We start from the raw sequence: 18,345 nt of genomic DNA on the forward strand, positions 1-18,345 counted from the left end.
TTATGTATAATAAACTATTAAATAAATAAATAGACGCTCTTGTTACACTATGAAATAGTAATATTATATCTAACATCATTATTTTTTAATTGTATACATGTATTTATTTATTCCATCTAATCTTTATTTAAATTATTATTAATTACATACGCAAAATATTAAGAATAGACAAACGTCACAAACAATTTAAGAATCATTAAAATATCTATAGTAGCATTTAAAACTTTTTTTTATTTAAAGTAGAAAATACATACGTAATAATATAATTACGGTCAAGAGTATGTGTTTTAAAACTATGGATGTAATACATTTTTGACAAAGTAATCTAATTCTTTTGGAAAGGTAACCTTTCATTTTATAAAAAAAGAAACAAGGAAATAGCGCATGAGGACTTATCATACAGGTTTACCTGTTTGCACCTGGCATCTTCATGGTTGTACTTAAGGCAAAGTGGGCAACCTATATTTTTTCACATTCCTCGTGTGTCGTGTATAATTATGACCAATGCTTGTCTTTGTAAGTTGTTTAATGTATCATCAAATGTATAACTGATGAGGGTATATATTTCTTAAACAGTATCTTCGAATATTAAACATATATATCGTAGTAATACCGTAGTAGTTTATTTTAATTGAAACGAAATGTATTATATATTCAGTTGGCTACATAAATGAAGTCTACAGTCCGACGGGTGGTTAGGACGTGAAACACTGCTGGTATAATTTGATAGAGTGACATTTCAATTTGACTTGTGCTAGAGTTTGTTACTCGTACAACACTGTTAGTTTTCGACGCAGGCATGCAGCTGACGGTAACAATTAGAACTCTAAATTCTTAGTTAACGGCGAGGCTAGGATTATTTCCTTTTCATATTAAATAAAATAATTTTCGTGTTGTAACAAAAAAACTATTTAACATATTCTTATAAAGTATTACAATATAAATAACTGAATACCTTTTTTTTAAATCAGTGTTTAGAAATGAGAAGAAATTAGAATGAAACTGTTTAAAAAAAATTGTATTAGGTGCAGTATAGCGGAGTGTTTTACTTCGTAAAAGTTATTTGAAACTGTTATTTTATAATCGGGTATGCGGCAGGTGAGTACACCCAATTACATTTCGATCAAGCGGTAAAGCGGTACGGCGCGAGCGTGCCTACGGCGGCGCGTACGGCCGCCCTAACTAGATTATTGGCCGGCGGCAGGCCGAGGACGGCTATAAACCTTTACCGCATAGTTTTCTAATAAAATTGTCGGGCAATAATAACTAACTTATAATTAACAAACATACATAATTCATGATACTGCTAGTTCCTACTACATGTAATTATATACATCTACTCACTTCTTAACGATTCAAATTCAACATATCATTCTAAAATAATATAAGTATATTGTATGATATTATTGTTTAAAGTATAATTTGTCACATAATATGTCGACCAGTGATAATGATATAGGAACTAGTTCTATCGCATATGACATAATGTGTTATCATACCTCCCATTACAATTCAAAATGAATATACGAAAACATCCACTCGCGTATTTTTATTAAAATATATTTGGCATCTATACAGTTTACGCTGTGGTTGTAGCGCAGACCCGCCTCGGCGCCGCCACGCAAATAATTCGATACAGATTCATCAGCGTCTTTACGACGTTAGGGCCGAGCCCTCATGTCATTAAAGAAAATTAATTTGAAATAACGACACACATTTGCTATGTGAAAAACAAATTATTCATGAATTAATCACGTAGGTGTTTGACACGGCTCATATTATTATTATGCTAATGTGTTCCTTGTTTTATTGATTATTTAAACATGGACATAAGCGTTCACAGTTCAAACGACTTATTATTCTAATTTTACCTATGCAATTTCCGTTAAATATTTAATTAATAATAGGTTTATATTTACTGTAAAGAATTATTGGACTACTGCATATCATATAATATCACATATTTTATTGTGTCTCTTAATTGCCACCAAAAGGCAATGTTGTTTTGGTATATCCCGTAAACATGTATTTTAACTTGTTTACTGGATAGCTCTATCCTGAATTTAAAGGCGCTGAAGCCGCGGGCAATACTCAAACAACCCGAACATTCAGTAAGCAATAAAAACTTATTCGATTTCTTCGTCTCAAAGCATCTTTTCATGGCATACGATTGAAGCTGCATGCCCATTGTGGATCTAAGGTGCATTGCTACGAATTGCGGACGTGAGATCGATCCCACCTCGAGTATATTATTGATAGTCCACTACAAATTTTGCTTTGGAATGCACTTACGATAATGCCATAAGATGCAAGAATTTCAGAAATAAACATAATAGGTTTTATTTTTCGTAATTTTAGCGGCAGTTCTTCTTTTAAAAGGTAACTTTGGAATCGAAGTAGTTTTTACGTTATACACGTATCACACATATAAATACACAAAGCGAAATGGTTAAACAAATGAATCATAATAATTGACGATTGCGGGTTCAAACCCAGGTACTGAATTCTCATCTTGTAATTTATCTCGTAATCGTACGTGGCCGAACGAAAACATCAGTAACGAAGTTTACTCTTCCATTGTGTCTTTTTGTTGCAGTTGACGCTCATTTAACACAATTGCTTTTTAACATTTTCCATATAATGTATGTAGTAGGGTCCACATACTTAAAACTCAATATGAAATTTAACCATAACACTTTTTAAATACAATACAGCTCTCAAAAGCTAAAAACAATAAAAATAGTAAAATTATTATTTTAGATTTAAATTTAGTCCACACACATCCTCAACCTACCTACTGTATAATATAAGATATCCTTACGCAAAAAACCACACTGATCAGTTGTTCCGTTGCTTCTTAACGCAGGCAAACCAATACAGATACAGTTCTGCATTTATAATAAACTAGTTAACTCAGTAATTAGTTCCAATAATATTCTTCCCGCTCAAATGAATGCCAGTTGTTAAATCAAATTAAAATCAAAATCAAAACCTATATGTGCCAATTTTCACAGGGATCGGTCAACTGTAAAAAAGATGAACATCAAATTTTACATTTATAATAGGAGGGCTGTGAACCCAGTCTCAATATTCTTAACAAATATGTAAATACAGGTATTAAGATCATACGAATAGACGGTAAAGAGGAAATGCGATTCAATATTGGCAATCATGGCTGAACATATTTACTACAAAGAAATACTACAAATCTCGGCTGTTGCGAGCCCGTTTATTTTACAAAAAGTCACAACAGCAGCAACGACGCGGAAATTCTGATAGCGAAACATTGAAATACGATGTTTCTTTGTTACGTTTCGGACGAAAGACAAAAAGTACAACAATGTTTTGAAACTATTTCCGGAATATTGTTATGACATTCGAAAAAAAACTTTTAATTTAACAATATTTTATGCTTTTACCGCGTTTATTAATTATTGTAAGAAAGTTTAAATAACTCAAAATTTAAATAAAAGAACCGAAATAGCTTCGTTTAATTAATTTTAATAAGTTACTTTGTTGGATATTTATGACAATTTGAAGGAATTATGTTAACCTAAATAAACTTACAATATACTGTTTTGAAAGGTCGCGACCTAAATTTAGCAAGATTTGTAATTCATTTCACTTTAATGACAGAGTTGATATTATGAGAGATCCTTTGTTTAAATAGCTTCTTTGTTAGCAAGCAACCCTCTCCGACTTCATTTCAGTTATTTAAAAAATGTGTTTGACAGAGTAACCAGAAAACGATTACATATTTATTGTTATTAATTTTAGATGTTTCTGTATCTATTTTGTTGATTGTATTTTTGTTACACAGTTAGAGAAACTTCGACTAAGTAATATTTTAATACCGTCTATGACGTACAGGCTACCTATATGGGCTTATTTTAGATAAAAAAATGAAACTTAATCTTTTAGTCTCCTCTATTTACAGAAATATTATGATTTTTGCATGTACAATACCCGCATAGTGAATGGAGTATTAGGGGATTAAAGAACAAAGACGCAAAAGTAACATTAATCAGTTGTGAGCACTTTTTTTAGGAACCGTACCTCGACCTTGACCTTTTCGGGGGTGAGAAGTTATTAACTGAACTCCTGAAGTTCGACAAATATGATAAAAGCAAATGAGCTAAATGTCTGGATATAACGGTTGCACCGTTTGACAAAAATAAACAAATTTCTCTACGACAAACATTTTGATCAATATGTTAATAAATATAATGTATTATCTAATTTCTTAATAAACGTGAAATATCTGGCTTCAATTCTTATCACGTACACCATTAAAGCACTTAAGCTTATTAAATTAAATTTACCAATATTGATTAGAACGTTTCATCGAATATGAAGTACGCGGTTCGCAAATATAGAAAACCGAACCAAATCTTTGTTAGCGGAGAGATGAAAATGGACCAAGTTTAATTAAAAATTGAATCAAACGTGCAAACTCTATTCAGTCAGTAAATTGCATCGACCTATTTTGTTATCTAGTTATTTAGTTAGTCCATTTCATAGACAAAGCTTGTTGACATTGGTAACCTTGGAAACGAAGGATTTAACAAATAAATGCATAAACTTCATTCCAAATGAAATTGAGAGATTATTGAAATTCAAATTGGTTTTACTTTTTTATATCCAATCGGAATATAGTTTTCAAATATATTTTCCCTTAAATATATATGTGCACACGTGTACTTAATATTTGTATTTCTTGGATTTTGATAAGTAGTTAAAAACTTATTATACAATTCTAAGGTCTTAGTAATTTTGTCACTTGACAGCATCATAATTATTAGAGTAAAAATCTTATATTACTTGTTTGTCCTCGAATTATTTATTTTGAATAATACTAAAAATATAGTAAAATACCAACTTTATTTATCTAGTTTTGAAACAACAAATTATGGTAAATTCATTTCAATCAACCCGCCGTCCAATGGTAATCATTATCTACCTCAGATGCTAATATAGTTATATTTAGACGTGTCCACTATCTTTGAGCCAGTTAAGCGCTCTAAGGCCGCCTGATTGATGGGTCAACACATTCAAATAATAACTATTGTATTACAATTCAAGAATATTTGGCATAAATCTAGTGATAGGGCTTTGTGCAAGCTCGTCTGGGTAGGTACCACTACCTGTTCATACATTCTAAGCATTGTTGTGTTCGAGTTTGAAGGGTGAGTGTGCCAGTGTAACTGCAGGCGCAAGACACATAACATTCTAGTTACCAAGGTCGGTGGCGATGTAAGGAATGGTAATATGTTAAATTATTTTACGGCGCCGATCTTTATGAGCGGTTGTGACCATCAGGTGACCATTTACCCGCTACCTACCTATGTCACCAAACAATATGTCGTAGGAGAATTCTTCGAGTTAAGATAATACGGATCGAGCATTAAATACGTAGTCGAAATTTTTACACAGTTGAAGGTTTTTAGACGCAGGAAGTACATATAATAAGTCATTTTAGTAACATAAAGGGACGTGCTAACTGTTCTACTTATGAAATATTCAGATCTCTGGGGTGATTTTACCTGCGCCTCCGTGTAATGTAAAACAAGAAAGTTTTATCTTAAATTAAGCAAGCTCCCCTATGAGCCTCAGGACACGCCCCGGTAAAAACAAACTTTATTTTTAAAGTTGCAACGAGTCTGGACGAGACATTCGCAACTCATCTATTTAGATGTTTCTCTAAAAACTATATATATATTATCTTATAAACATTCATAATTTATCTTGTGTTAATGATATGATTAATATCAATCTTTTAGTACTTCGACTTAACATATATTTTTAATAACTATAAGACGTTTTTTAGATGTTTTATATAATATGATGAATCTGCAACTGAATTAAATATATAACACCAAAGATTAAATAAAATGAATTCAAAAAACACTAATATCATAATATGTACTAATTTATAAATGCGAAAAAAAATTGTTAATTTCTCTATTGGTTTGTTACGCTTTCATATCTTAATAACGCAACCGATCATCAAGAAGTTTGCAAACAGTTTATGAGAAGGACAGAAAACGACATAAGGTATCTTCCCCACTCACAGGTGAGCAAAGTCTAAAAAAAAACTAGTTCTTAAGAAATACATATAATTAATAATGATAAAAGACGTAAGTAAAAACGGTTATGTTCACGTTATCGTGCCTGCCTCACTCTCACATATTTCATTCGTACTATAATAGCAATATATGTATAAAATAAAATATAATATAAACTTTCCTTATTTTTATAAATATATTTTCTATTAAAATGTAGTCTTGTTAAATTAAAGCGTTAATGAATCGTGTGTTTTCTAAAGAGACAAAAATGTATTCAGCAGGATTTTATTATGAGCTCTGAGTGAACAACGCAATGCAACGCTGAACGGTCGGATTATACTGCGTCGTGCGCCGAGTCCTGTAAATTACATTTTCTACTAACCGGCTTCCTGGCCCTATATAGTGAGGTGGAGGAGTTTGCATATTACAGCGGTTAACTACCTTGAGATAACATGTATTAAGTACTTAGTGAAACGGAACTCGATGCAGTTCCGTGGTGAGAATGGATCTGCATTATATATTGTGTGATGATGGTCATTTCCCCTCTGACCGCTCGCTAGTAAAACAACTGCAAAATGAGAAATATCACTGTGTAGTGTTACATACGTTCGATGATCTCTACGTATGTTTATATTTCAAAGTAATATTTCTAGTTCTTAGTATTTATTCAATCAATCAAAACCGACAAATGGTAAAAAAATATTGCAATTCGAAAAAAACAACAATTGCCTCCATGTACAAACTTTTTTCAATAAAGCAAACGCTTTATAGAATGCAAACAACAATAAAATAAACAGCCGGGACGAACTGCAACTATTACATCAATATAACCCAGTTTTTAGTAATGAACGAGGCTAAATTGCCAGCAGGGCTATTTTACAATCAACTCTTGAAAATGCGCAAAGCGTCAGTTATGTTGCATCCGCGTAATATACACATAAAGTTTTTGCCCGAGCGAATTCGTTTATTACATTGCTTTCAACAGTATAGCTATTTTTAGCAGATAAAACAAACCTCTTTGACGTGGAGCTGAAAACTGCGGATGATCTGAAACAAAAAATTACCCTTATAAGTTCTATGTAATTGTGTAAATATGTTTATCATGTAAATTGTGTTATGCTTTCACAGTTTCATATAGTTAATAATATGTTACATTCAGGATGATATTTCATGGATAAACAAAACAGAAAACACTTAAAGGTTTCGTATGATAAAGTTAAAACTATATTGTAATAACGTAATTGAAAAGAATAACTTTAACTGTTAAGTAATTTATATTTTATGAAAGAGTTTAACAGTATTTTTTTCTTTTTTGAATACTTTGTGTCTTTACGCATATTCTTCGCACAATGCAGCGTGCAGACCCAACTCATAATTAGCAATCGTTGGCCCATCGTATTTCTCAAGAGCACAGGTGGTATCGCTGCAGGCACTCTCCAACACAATAGGTACTCAGCCGCCTTCACTTTTTCGCCTACTGATGTATCTTGAGTAAGTAATGTATTTACATGTAGTTTGTAAGCCTCTGTACATCACTTCCGGTCATACATTGTAGCGCGCGTGTTCAAGGGCGTCGGATTTGTCGGATCACTCCATCACAAACTGTCGTCGAGGCACCGAGGTAATATTTATATAGTGTAGTGTTCGTCCACAATATTTTAAAAGGCCTAAAATATTTTTTTGATATCTTTAAGTATCCATCTTTTTATACATATATCATAATAAAATATTTTTTCATAAATAAATATCGTAATAAGCATTCGAGGAAAAATCGTTTATCTATTGTTTATTTTACGGCCAATTTTATCGAGGAAACATCTTTATGATTCTGTCATATAAATAAACCTCCCTGGCTATTAAGTTGCGACAGTCATATGAACCTACACAAAATATCAGAAGGGAGGCTTGGAAGAACATCGACCTCATCAATATCTGTCAATGGTAAGTAACCAAATAAAATTACTATGAATGAGCTACCAATACGCGGGTGACGTAAAGGTTTCTGTTTGCTTTCTCGTATTACATGAGATGACCTAATTTGAGACTAACTAGCCAGTATTATTATTGTGGATTATTATATATTTCTTACAAGATAAGGGCTGCAAACGTTCGGGCGAAACAAAACGAATAATCAAGAATCTGATCACAAAAAGAGGAATACCTTTTTTTTGTAACAATTTAATTCGTAAAAACATTCACACTGAAGTTTAATTTTATTACAATCAGATAATATAAGAACACCTTGCTTCAGGTATCATCGCCGAGCCAAACCCACTGAAGCTAGGAGGATGAGGGTTTAGGTTTTTTATGACGTAGGGATTCGCTAAGCAAGGATTTATGGTAATACTACTCTTAAGAGTTTATATGTGAATTTATTTATACTATTTTGATGTTTCTAGTAAAAGTTGTAAATTATATTACAAAAGTTATCGTAAAAACAAATAATTTAAATTTCTTGTATTTATTTCATTGTTTTGTCATAAGCTAAAAAAAAACATAGTAGTATTTTTGATATATTAAAATGAAATATAGCACAGATTTTATAGATAACTACGTTAATTCACTCATTAAATAGAAAATATTAGAATGTACACACAGATAAACGAACATAAACATGAACATATATTTCGTTTTACTATTCTGTTTTTAAACCCAAATAAAACAATGATAACATATGCGATCCCATTGCCGCCGAGCTTTACAATTGTGTCAAGGATGATAAGCGAAAAATTCCCTTTGAAAACCGAGAAAGCGACAACGTCTCTTGCTCCCACGTAATTTAACTCGTTACATCCTCAGGCGGTATATTATCTGCCGGCTGTTGTCTATGGCTAGATTTTTTATAATCTGAATTTAGTTTGTATGTTTGAACATTTTGTATTCAACCAAACATGCATTACTGACTGGATTATAAATTGTAATGAAATTTGGTATTCAAAAATATATTCAAAGTGTAGGTAGTGCATACTTTTTATGTAAGCTTCTGTGATGGCATGTGAATCGTCATTATAGAAAATTATTTTAAATATAAAGCTGTCACCGGTTAGGAATGTAGATTATACCGAAATTAACCACACATTAAATAAATTAGATATGTTAATTGCGCAGTATCGAGTTTAAATACTGACGTCAATTATACCTTGTAGTAGATTTTAATAAATATATAAATTAACTGACGCGTTTAAGCGTTTTGATAGCATTTAATTTGTAATAATTCTTTCTATTCCATCGTATGTTAAAATAGTTCTACTTTTTTAGGACTACTTTAGAACTTTACAATTAATTTAATTTTTATATTTATCATATTACTTTTAACTCGATGCTTATATTAAAAAAAAAAATCTTGGTTCTTTGCTTATTAAATATGTAAATATTATTCGACCAATTTATATCATAATGGTGTTAGTAGTAAAATGTATAATCGTTTCCTTTATTTTAATTTAGTTCTTAGATTAGTATTATGATATAGTAATATATGTTGCACATTTTATCTCCATGAAGTTGATACAGACGAAGATTAAAATGACGTACGCAGAAGATGTTACGGTGAAAGTGGGAACTGTAAGTACATTTTCAAAATGTCTTTAAGTAAGTTATGAACAAGGCACGGCAACTGCTTTAATTGTCAAACAATAAAAACGTTTAAGAAAATATGAGTGAAAGGGAATCAGTAAAATTGGCGTGTGTGTCTTTACATTTTAAATGTCTTTGGATGTCTGGACGGTGTTACGGAGTTGATTATTAGTGGACGTGTGGAGGATGGGTAGAATGATGAAAAAAACTAGGCGTATTTACATTTCCAAAACTAACCGTTGTATTATATTTAAATAGCGATATAAAGGTAATTTTTTGGAAAAATACCTGAATTGAAATTAAACCCACGCCGGCAAAGTAACGAGAATAAGTTTAATTTAATTTTTTTTACATAATGATGTTAGAAATGTTGACGAACAATTGGTTCTTCTGATGCTAATTAACCTTTAGACATAGAAACTGGCGCAGTACTAGGTATAAATTACTAATTACTCAATGCAAGGTCAACCACGGGATCTCAGATGTTTTGTCCCTGGTGTCTCAGCCTTCGAACCGGAACACAGAAATACTAAGATAACTAAGTAAGTAAAGTAGTTAGTAAGTTTAGCTGTAGAATAATTGGTGAGTGACAGGTATGAGCAAAGTTTACCACTTGTAAAGTATTCTTAAGTTATAAATATTTTCGCCATTTCTTCTAGGTTTTTCAAAGATATTTACTTTAGATAACGGTTTTTATAGTTATATGAATCTTTCATCGCCATAGTTTGTAATGCTCTTAAATTATAGCCAAGCTTATCTACTTATAAAATTATTTCCTGAAGTGAATAAAGAAAGTGCTTAAGAAAGATACCATGGACTCATCATTGACGATTTCTCGTAGCCTCGCTAACGAAAAAGGCTCCACTCAAATTAATCATAAGTAGACATTTATAAATAATTCATTACCCAATGGCATGGAGCCAGCGATCATGGTTGGAGTGAGGCGGTGTCCGCCGCACATGGCTGCCATATCTCCCGCTTCATACGTGCCGCTTAATTATGAAAACAGCTCATGGGTTAAAAATAAATTGGTATAATTTGATTTTTATAAGTACAAGGCGCTAATAGATCGAACGGTAATGAGCTCATATATCCAGAAAAATTGCAATCATTATACCAGTAATAAACATTAATTTCGAATGCATTATTTATATCCATTTAATACGATATTTTAAATCAATAAAAACCAATTATAAATAAGTATTAGAAAGAATAGAATATTCGCCACATTTTTTTAATTAATGAAATCGCAAATATGATAATTATATGCATTAACACAACGCCAATGATTACAACAACGGAAATAAAACATTTCCTCAGTCATTAGTTCCATATGTTATGAATTATACAAGATCGGGTAATGTAACGTAACAGCACGTGGTTGCAGGGGTCGGTCGTTGACCCGAAATTTCAGGGTACCGTTAGTATCTTTTGCGAAATACTTTATTTACAAAAATAATATTTATGGTAATGTGGATGTCATAGTAATTTAATAATTATGTTTTATTTAGTTATTTTTGCGTGTTGATATATTTTATTCAACAAAACAAGCTGTCTAACTTGTTAAGATCGATCTCAGCGAGGCTTTTATAGCACTTTAAACGTTTAGATGAATATTTGTTTAACCTCGATCATTAAAATATAATTTAGAAGTATTTTTGGGTTATCTCGAATGCCTTTTTATCTGAAATATAATATTTAATGTTCGTTTAAAAATCTCACTTTTCTCATGTAACATTGACGCACAAAACATGTACTTAATACAGTACATACTTGTCTTATTGTTTATTTAAACTTTATTTTCAACATTTATTACTATATAATATAACAGTTATTTCTTTTACATGTTATCTACCTTATTATTAATTATATTTTTGAACGGCCATTTCATAATTAACAGACCTCTGAAATTACTCTGAAGTAATGCGTATGCATATACAAATTATAAAAGATCACATAATGTTATGGTAAGGCTAGACTTGATGATAGGGACTTTGTAAGTTGCCTATGTTGGTACCACTCACTTATAACCCGGTCGTGTTTCGGTTTGAATAGTAAGTAAACCAGATTACTACAAGTGCAAGGGACATAACTACTTAGTTCCCAAGGTTGATGTCGCATTGTGCGTGTAAAGAATGGTTAATATTTCTTTACAGAACCAATGTTTAAGGGCTGTGGTAAGCACGCCTATTATGAAATACATATTAGTTAAGTTAGATAAGTTTCGCAAGGTAACAATAAAAAGGATAAAATAAAGTTCTTACTCAATTAAACTTACATAAAACGTAAAGGAAATAAATAAAAGCGATGAATATATTATATATTCAACTAAAAATGAGGAAAAAAGTCGAAATTAAAATATGATTAGTTTTGTGTTACTTTTTTGATTGTATTGTCGGATGATAAATTGGTTGTGCAAAATTTCAACTCACTCGATAGACGGAACTAATATTAAGTTGCAAGTTTTGACCCACGCGTACCATCAGGCGAGTAAGTAATTTGTTTTAACTCTGTGTTAAGTAGTAATTTAAAAATCTAGATTTTTTAGGTTTTTCTTTGAACTTTATATAAAGGTTTTCGTATTATAAACTTACTGTAGTTACTGTATTCTGAATGTTTACCAGATTGTGGAACAGCTGTAGAAGAGCTTTAGTTCTTTTAAATAATATTGATAGCCATCTCAACGGTTTTCACCGCGGCGGCTTTTCACAATAGAGAGAGAGACTAATTAGCCGTGCAAGTTAAATAATGACAGTTGTGTGGATAAAAACAGGTGCACTCTGTGATCCTGCTCTCTCAAAGTCTGGTTAAACTACATGACCGGTGAAACCAACCGCAGAACCAATAGCTTCAAGCGCTTTTCGTGGCACGAACGTGTAATACTGCCAACCTCCTTACTCGACTACCCAGAGAAAAAACTATATATTATATTATTCCTCGTTAACTTTTATATATTTTATAAATACTTATATAGTTATACCTCAATCATTGATCATACCGTGATCAAATATAGTCTGGAGAGACGGCAATGTCAACATACACATTGAATGTATCGACTTTCATTCTGCTACCGATATTCAATGCCACCGATGATAAATATTTCATTCGATACTCTTGTAAATCCAATATCTGTTGTGTATCGACAACCTTTTATTTGTTATTTTTGTAACCAACATGCACTTTGCTTTTTTTTTTAATAGAATACAAAAGCAACAGTCGAATTTATATGTAACTAAAACTAACTCGTTTTGTTCCTTTTAAATTTACCTACGCAGGATCCGTATTTCGGAATATAAATTGAGTTTGTCTCATACTATTTTAAGGAACTTACATTGTGCGGACCTGCACGCATCAAATATGAATGGAACGAGGTGAGAACCAGATCCGGGTTGAAGGGGATCCGTAGTTCTTGATTATCCACATTTTGCATTCGCCGCACGTCTACCGTCTTCCGACTAAGCTAAGATATCGTCAGAAAAGGAAAAGCGCAGGGAAAACCGTAGACATATTTATACATCTTCAATATTGAATTACGCAACTTTTTCTTTATAAATAGTTAGATATATATTCATTTGACATTATTCACTCAAAACCTATACTTATATATAAAGACGTAAAATTTCTTTGTTGTCATATAGGGTGATCCTCTCTCACATCTGGAAGTAAAAGACCATATTCAAAACAGAAACAATCACTGATAGAAAACTACATTGTTCCTGAGTGTTATTGGATACAAATTATATTATAAAAATGTCATTTTCTTTATACATAAAATGCAATCGTGCGAAGCCGGGGCGGATCGCTTTTAGATTATATACATACATTGATGGAATATAAACTTTATATACAATACATTATTAACAACAAAAGCGTTCGAGATATATAAAACATAATTGGTATTAATATGATAAATCAATGGATACTTATAAATTAAACATATTTGATTGTTATCATATTATTGAGCAGGTTTGGAAATTCGTGACAGTTTAATGGTTGTCGGTTGGTGCTATTATTAATCGCACTCACTGCTATTACTGATAAGTTAGCAAAGGTTTTAAACATGTTCATCGCGCATCGATATGCCGACTGTCTATAATAACCGTTACACGTTTGTTTATTTATTAAATATGCATCAATAAAACCGTTAACTTGCCGTTCCACAAATGTCCGTCCGTATAAAGAGGAACTAGCAATTGATTTCATTCAATTGACAATTGTAAAATGCAGCTATTTTTAAGTATATAGCCGTTGCTAATAAATAAAGTTACATTATTTCATAATTAGCAAGTAAACCATTTTATAATGTGAATGATCATTGTGTAGATCGTTAATTAGAAAAGCAATTGAACATTTTGTAAAACAAGTCGGATGTTATGAGTTTATTAATGTATTTATTTTAAGTACATTATGAAGCAATAATTTCTAATTACTCTCTGTTTGCACATATCTTACTCGCCTTTCTTTGAACATTCAGTGGTTTGCTTCGATTTGAAAAAATCTTCAGTTAGAATTCACATATTTCAACAACTGAGCCATCATATTAAAATTTAAAAAAAAAAAGGAATATTGTAATAAAGTAAAGGAATATCGTATTAAATTTCACGAATAAAGTTGAATGGAAAGGCTACATAATGTAATGTAATTAGGTTGTACATTACTAGCGTTCTCCAAATTAGGTTGCTGATAAAACATATGCTTTGACAATAGGAACACTTCCACGTATATGTGTACCAATACCATATTTGTCATAACCGTTTTGATTTCTTAAAAAGACATACAAATACTTTCCAAAACTGTTCCGTAGCCATATTTAACTCTAAGAGCTTTACTCGCGTTGTAACAATTTGTAAGATAACATTTAAAATTTGGTTGTAACTTATTAATCAGTATTGATGACGTCATATCTAACAATCATTAAAACTAAATTATAATACATTTATAAATACAATTACAAATGGTTTTATTAATTTAATAAAGATTGTAGTTATTATGCTTCTAAATAAAACGATTTGGTTGAGAAATTATTTACATGTAAAATTACAATTCAAACGTTTTAAAAGAATGGTGTAACGTGTATTTAAACTTAAAGTAATTACTTCATGCTAATATTATAGTATAATAAAATATAATCACTGACCAATTGAATTAAAAGCAAATATTATTTACGAAATGCAATTAATTGGTTAGATAAAAAAAATGTCGCAATATTCTATAAAATATTCTCGTAACATATGTAATTTTTTGAAAGATTGCGTTGTATACTACAATCAAATATTACGTTGCACAGAATAAATAAAAAGAACAACAAATATTTTAATTCAATGATAAAGTTATGTATATATATATATTATACGATATATCACGTAGTTATAGTTCAATAAAAGTATTATTGTAAAATATTTTTATTTATTTTTTATATTATTTTATTTATTTTAGGGAAACATACAGCATAGTATAATACATACAATTAATACCAAAATAATTCTAACATATGCCAAAAAAAGTTTCCACTGTTGCATTAAAACATGAAGTGAACTAAAACAAGTAATAAAAGTAAAATATTATGAAAGTATATGAAATAAGGTTATCAAACATGAATTATTCCAAGATTAACAAAAAAAAAAAAAAGATACAAAACAATAAGCTTCAAATAATATTAATGATAAATAGTGTTTTTTAAGACTCGTAAGAACTTAAACAGATTAACGTTAAATATATCAACATTACTATAATATTTATTATAATTAGCACATGCTCTTACCAAAAAGCGATTTTTGGAATAGTTAGTTTTACATATCGGCACATAGAAGGTTTGTTTTGAACGGGCAGAGGCATGTGGACATTTGATATTAATGTTGTTAACTAAGTACATTGAATCGATATAGTTATTTATAATTTTATAAAGAAAAACCTGATCTTTGCATTCTCTGCGTTTCTCAAGCGTCAAAATATTAAGTTTATTAACAGAATTGGACCCAAATTTGCGCGTTAATCTTCTAATAAATTTATTCTGTACTTTTTCGATAGCCATAATATACTTCGAATATTGTGGATTCCAAACAATTGAAGCAAATTCCAAACTGGACCTTACATACGCGTTGTACAAAAGGTTATATGTATTTATATTTCTAAAATCACTTCCTTGGCGAAATATGAAACCCAACATGCTGAAAGCTTTTGCAATAATTTTATTCACATGCCTGTCAAACAGTAAAGTTGAATCCAGAAGCACTCCCAGGTCCCTAATCTCGGTCACCCTCCTAATTGAATGATTGGAAATTGTGTAATCAAACAAAATCGGATTTTTTTTTCTTGAAAATGTTATTATACAGCATTTATCAAAGTTAAGATGTAGACCGTTAGACAAACAATATTGCTCTAAAATGTCTAAGTCATTTTGTAAATTAGAGCAGTCATCACAGTTTTTTATGATTTTAAATAATTTTGTATCATCTGCATATAAAAGTATATTAGGATTTTGAAATGTTTTCATTATGTCATTAATAAAAATGTTAAATAAAAGGGGACCGAGGTGAGAGCCCTGGGGTACACCAGATGTTATGGGGACGAAACTAGAGATGTGTCCTTTGACAGCAACTGCTTGAGTTCTGTCACGAAGATATGATGTTAACCATCTAAGCAAATCGCCGTGTATACCGATATATTCAAGTTTTTTAATTAGTAACGAATGTGGAATTTTATCAAATGCTTTTGAATAGTCAGTATACACAGCGTCAACTTGATGTCCTCTCTCCATAGCTAAAAGAACAATATCAAGAAACTCGACAAGATTGGACTCAACTGATCTTTTAGTTACGAATCCATGTTGTTGGGTAATAAGCAGAGGTTTTATTAAAGGAAACAAAACATCGTAAATAATCTTCTCAAATAATTTTGGTATGATTGACAACTTTGATATTCCACGATAATTTTTAACATTATGCTTATCACCATTTTTATAAATAGGAACAATAAGGGATCTTTTCCAAACAGGTGGTAATATGCCTGATTGAATGGATTTGTTAAAAAGTAAATATAAAGGAACTGATAAAGACTTACTGCATTGTTTTAAAAATGTAGGATGTAAGCCATCTGGGCCACTGCCCTTAGATGAATCAAGTTTTGAGAGATAGCTTTCAACTGTACAGCGTGATATGTTAAAAGTACCAATTAGGGGCTGACTATCGTACTTGTTTAAAATATCGTCCTCGGCTATTTTCCCATCATCTTCTTCGAAAACAGATTGAAAGAAGTGACTAAATAGATTTGAGATAGACGAGCCATCGGAACCAATAGTATTACCAAGGAACATGGTGTCTGGTATGTTGTTGCTACCTCTCTTTGATTTTACAAATGACCAAAAATTCCGGGAACTATGATGAATATTATCTTCCGCCCTAGCAATAAATACATTATAACACTCTATTTCCATCCATTTAGTTCTGTGTCGAAGGTCAGAAAATTTGTCATAATCGCTACTACGACCATAAATTTTCCATCGTTTATGTACTAATAATTTCTTTTTGATCAATTTAATCAAACTCTTATTAAACCATACAGGATATTTTTTGGTATCGTATACTGTTTTAGCTGGTACAAAGCGATCCACTACACTATTAACTATTGAATAAAACTTATCTACTGCGTTAATTATGTCGCATGTTTCAAATTGTTTCAACCAATCAATGTTATTCAATTCATTGTTAAGTGCATTATAGTCAGCAACCTGAAATCGACGAACAATACGGGGCGCGTAACACAAATTGGACTCGATCGACATAATATCCGTCAACACAGAAAAAGATGGATGATGAGCGTCTTCAGGCAAAGATAAGGGTGTAGTTCTTTCGACCGAACAACTAACATTAGACAGAACGAGATCCAACAGTCTATTGTTGCTATTAAAAATTCCATTATGCTGACCCCAGCCAGAGAAGCAAATAAAAGCAAATAGTTGCACAATTAAATTATTTTCGGACGGGTTTTGGATAGCGAATGTATTATCAGACTTATGAGACCATACAATATCTCCAATGTTGAAATCTCCTACAACAATATATTTATCAAAAGGGTTATTTAAAGTTAAATCTGATAAGAATTCAAAAAACGTAGCCTCAGACTCACACTGTTGTTGATTTTGAGGGAAATAACAACAGAAAATCCATAATTTATGCTTTCTTGAACCCTGTCCGATTGCTATACTAATAAATGTTACATCAGCACCTGGAAGAGACAAAGGCATCCTCGAGTATAGCATGTCAACACAGAGGCTACGACGTACCGCAATAAGTGTACCACCACCTTTACTAACCCCTAGAAGTGCATAGTCACGATCATTTCGGTACACGTTATAGCGTGAATCGAAGAGTTCTTCATCAAATATATTAGGAAGTAACCAGGTCTCGCTTAAACAAATTACGTCATAATTGGAATTTAACAAATTAGAATAGAACTGCACAGTTTTAGTGCGCAAGCCTCTAACGTTTTGATAGTAAATATTTAAGCACATAATGATATATATTTTATATTATAATTATTGTGTGTAGTAATATTAAATAAATCTATATTTTCAATGTACTTAGATACCAAATAAGAAATAAAACATACCTGGAAGTCCATAAAACCATACCTTATTAGGATAAACTTCTTTAAAAATATAATTAAGATAATAACAATAGCAGGTAAAAATATGAAAAAGTAAATAAAC

The 18,345-nt window shown here is 31.2% G+C and overlaps 2 protein-coding genes across 4 annotated transcripts in view; both read right to left on the minus strand.

The window, feature by feature from the left end:
* LOC113394551 (uncharacterized) overlaps positions 1-18,345 on the minus strand; it is a 142,329-nt gene that overhangs the window by 92,861 nt on the left and 31,123 nt on the right. For 2 of the 3 annotated variants that reach the window (XM_026631899.2, XM_064220603.1), the window contains exon 2: positions 7,080-7,112. The exons of the other annotated variant lie outside the window; for it this stretch is intronic. The gene's annotated coding sequence lies outside the window, so the exon portion shown is untranslated. The remainder of the gene's footprint in view (positions 1-7,079; positions 7,113-18,345) is intronic. 3 annotated transcript variants of the gene reach the window in all.
* On the minus strand, positions 1,124-18,265 carry LOC113402523 (uncharacterized). The gene is made up of 5 exons (XM_064220578.1): positions 18,246-18,265; positions 16,698-18,043; positions 7,080-7,112; positions 6,507-6,633; positions 1,124-1,223 (listed from the first exon to the last, which is right to left on the minus strand). Exons 1-5 carry the CDS (start codon positions 18,263-18,265, stop codon positions 1,124-1,126), a joined length of 1,626 nt encoding a protein of 541 aa, XP_064076648.1.

The sequence above is a fragment of the Vanessa tameamea genome, chromosome 4 (assembly GCF_037043105.1).
Source record: "Vanessa tameamea isolate UH-Manoa-2023 chromosome 4, ilVanTame1 primary haplotype, whole genome shotgun sequence".
NCBI lineage: Eukaryota > Metazoa > Arthropoda > Insecta > Lepidoptera > Nymphalidae > Vanessa > Vanessa tameamea.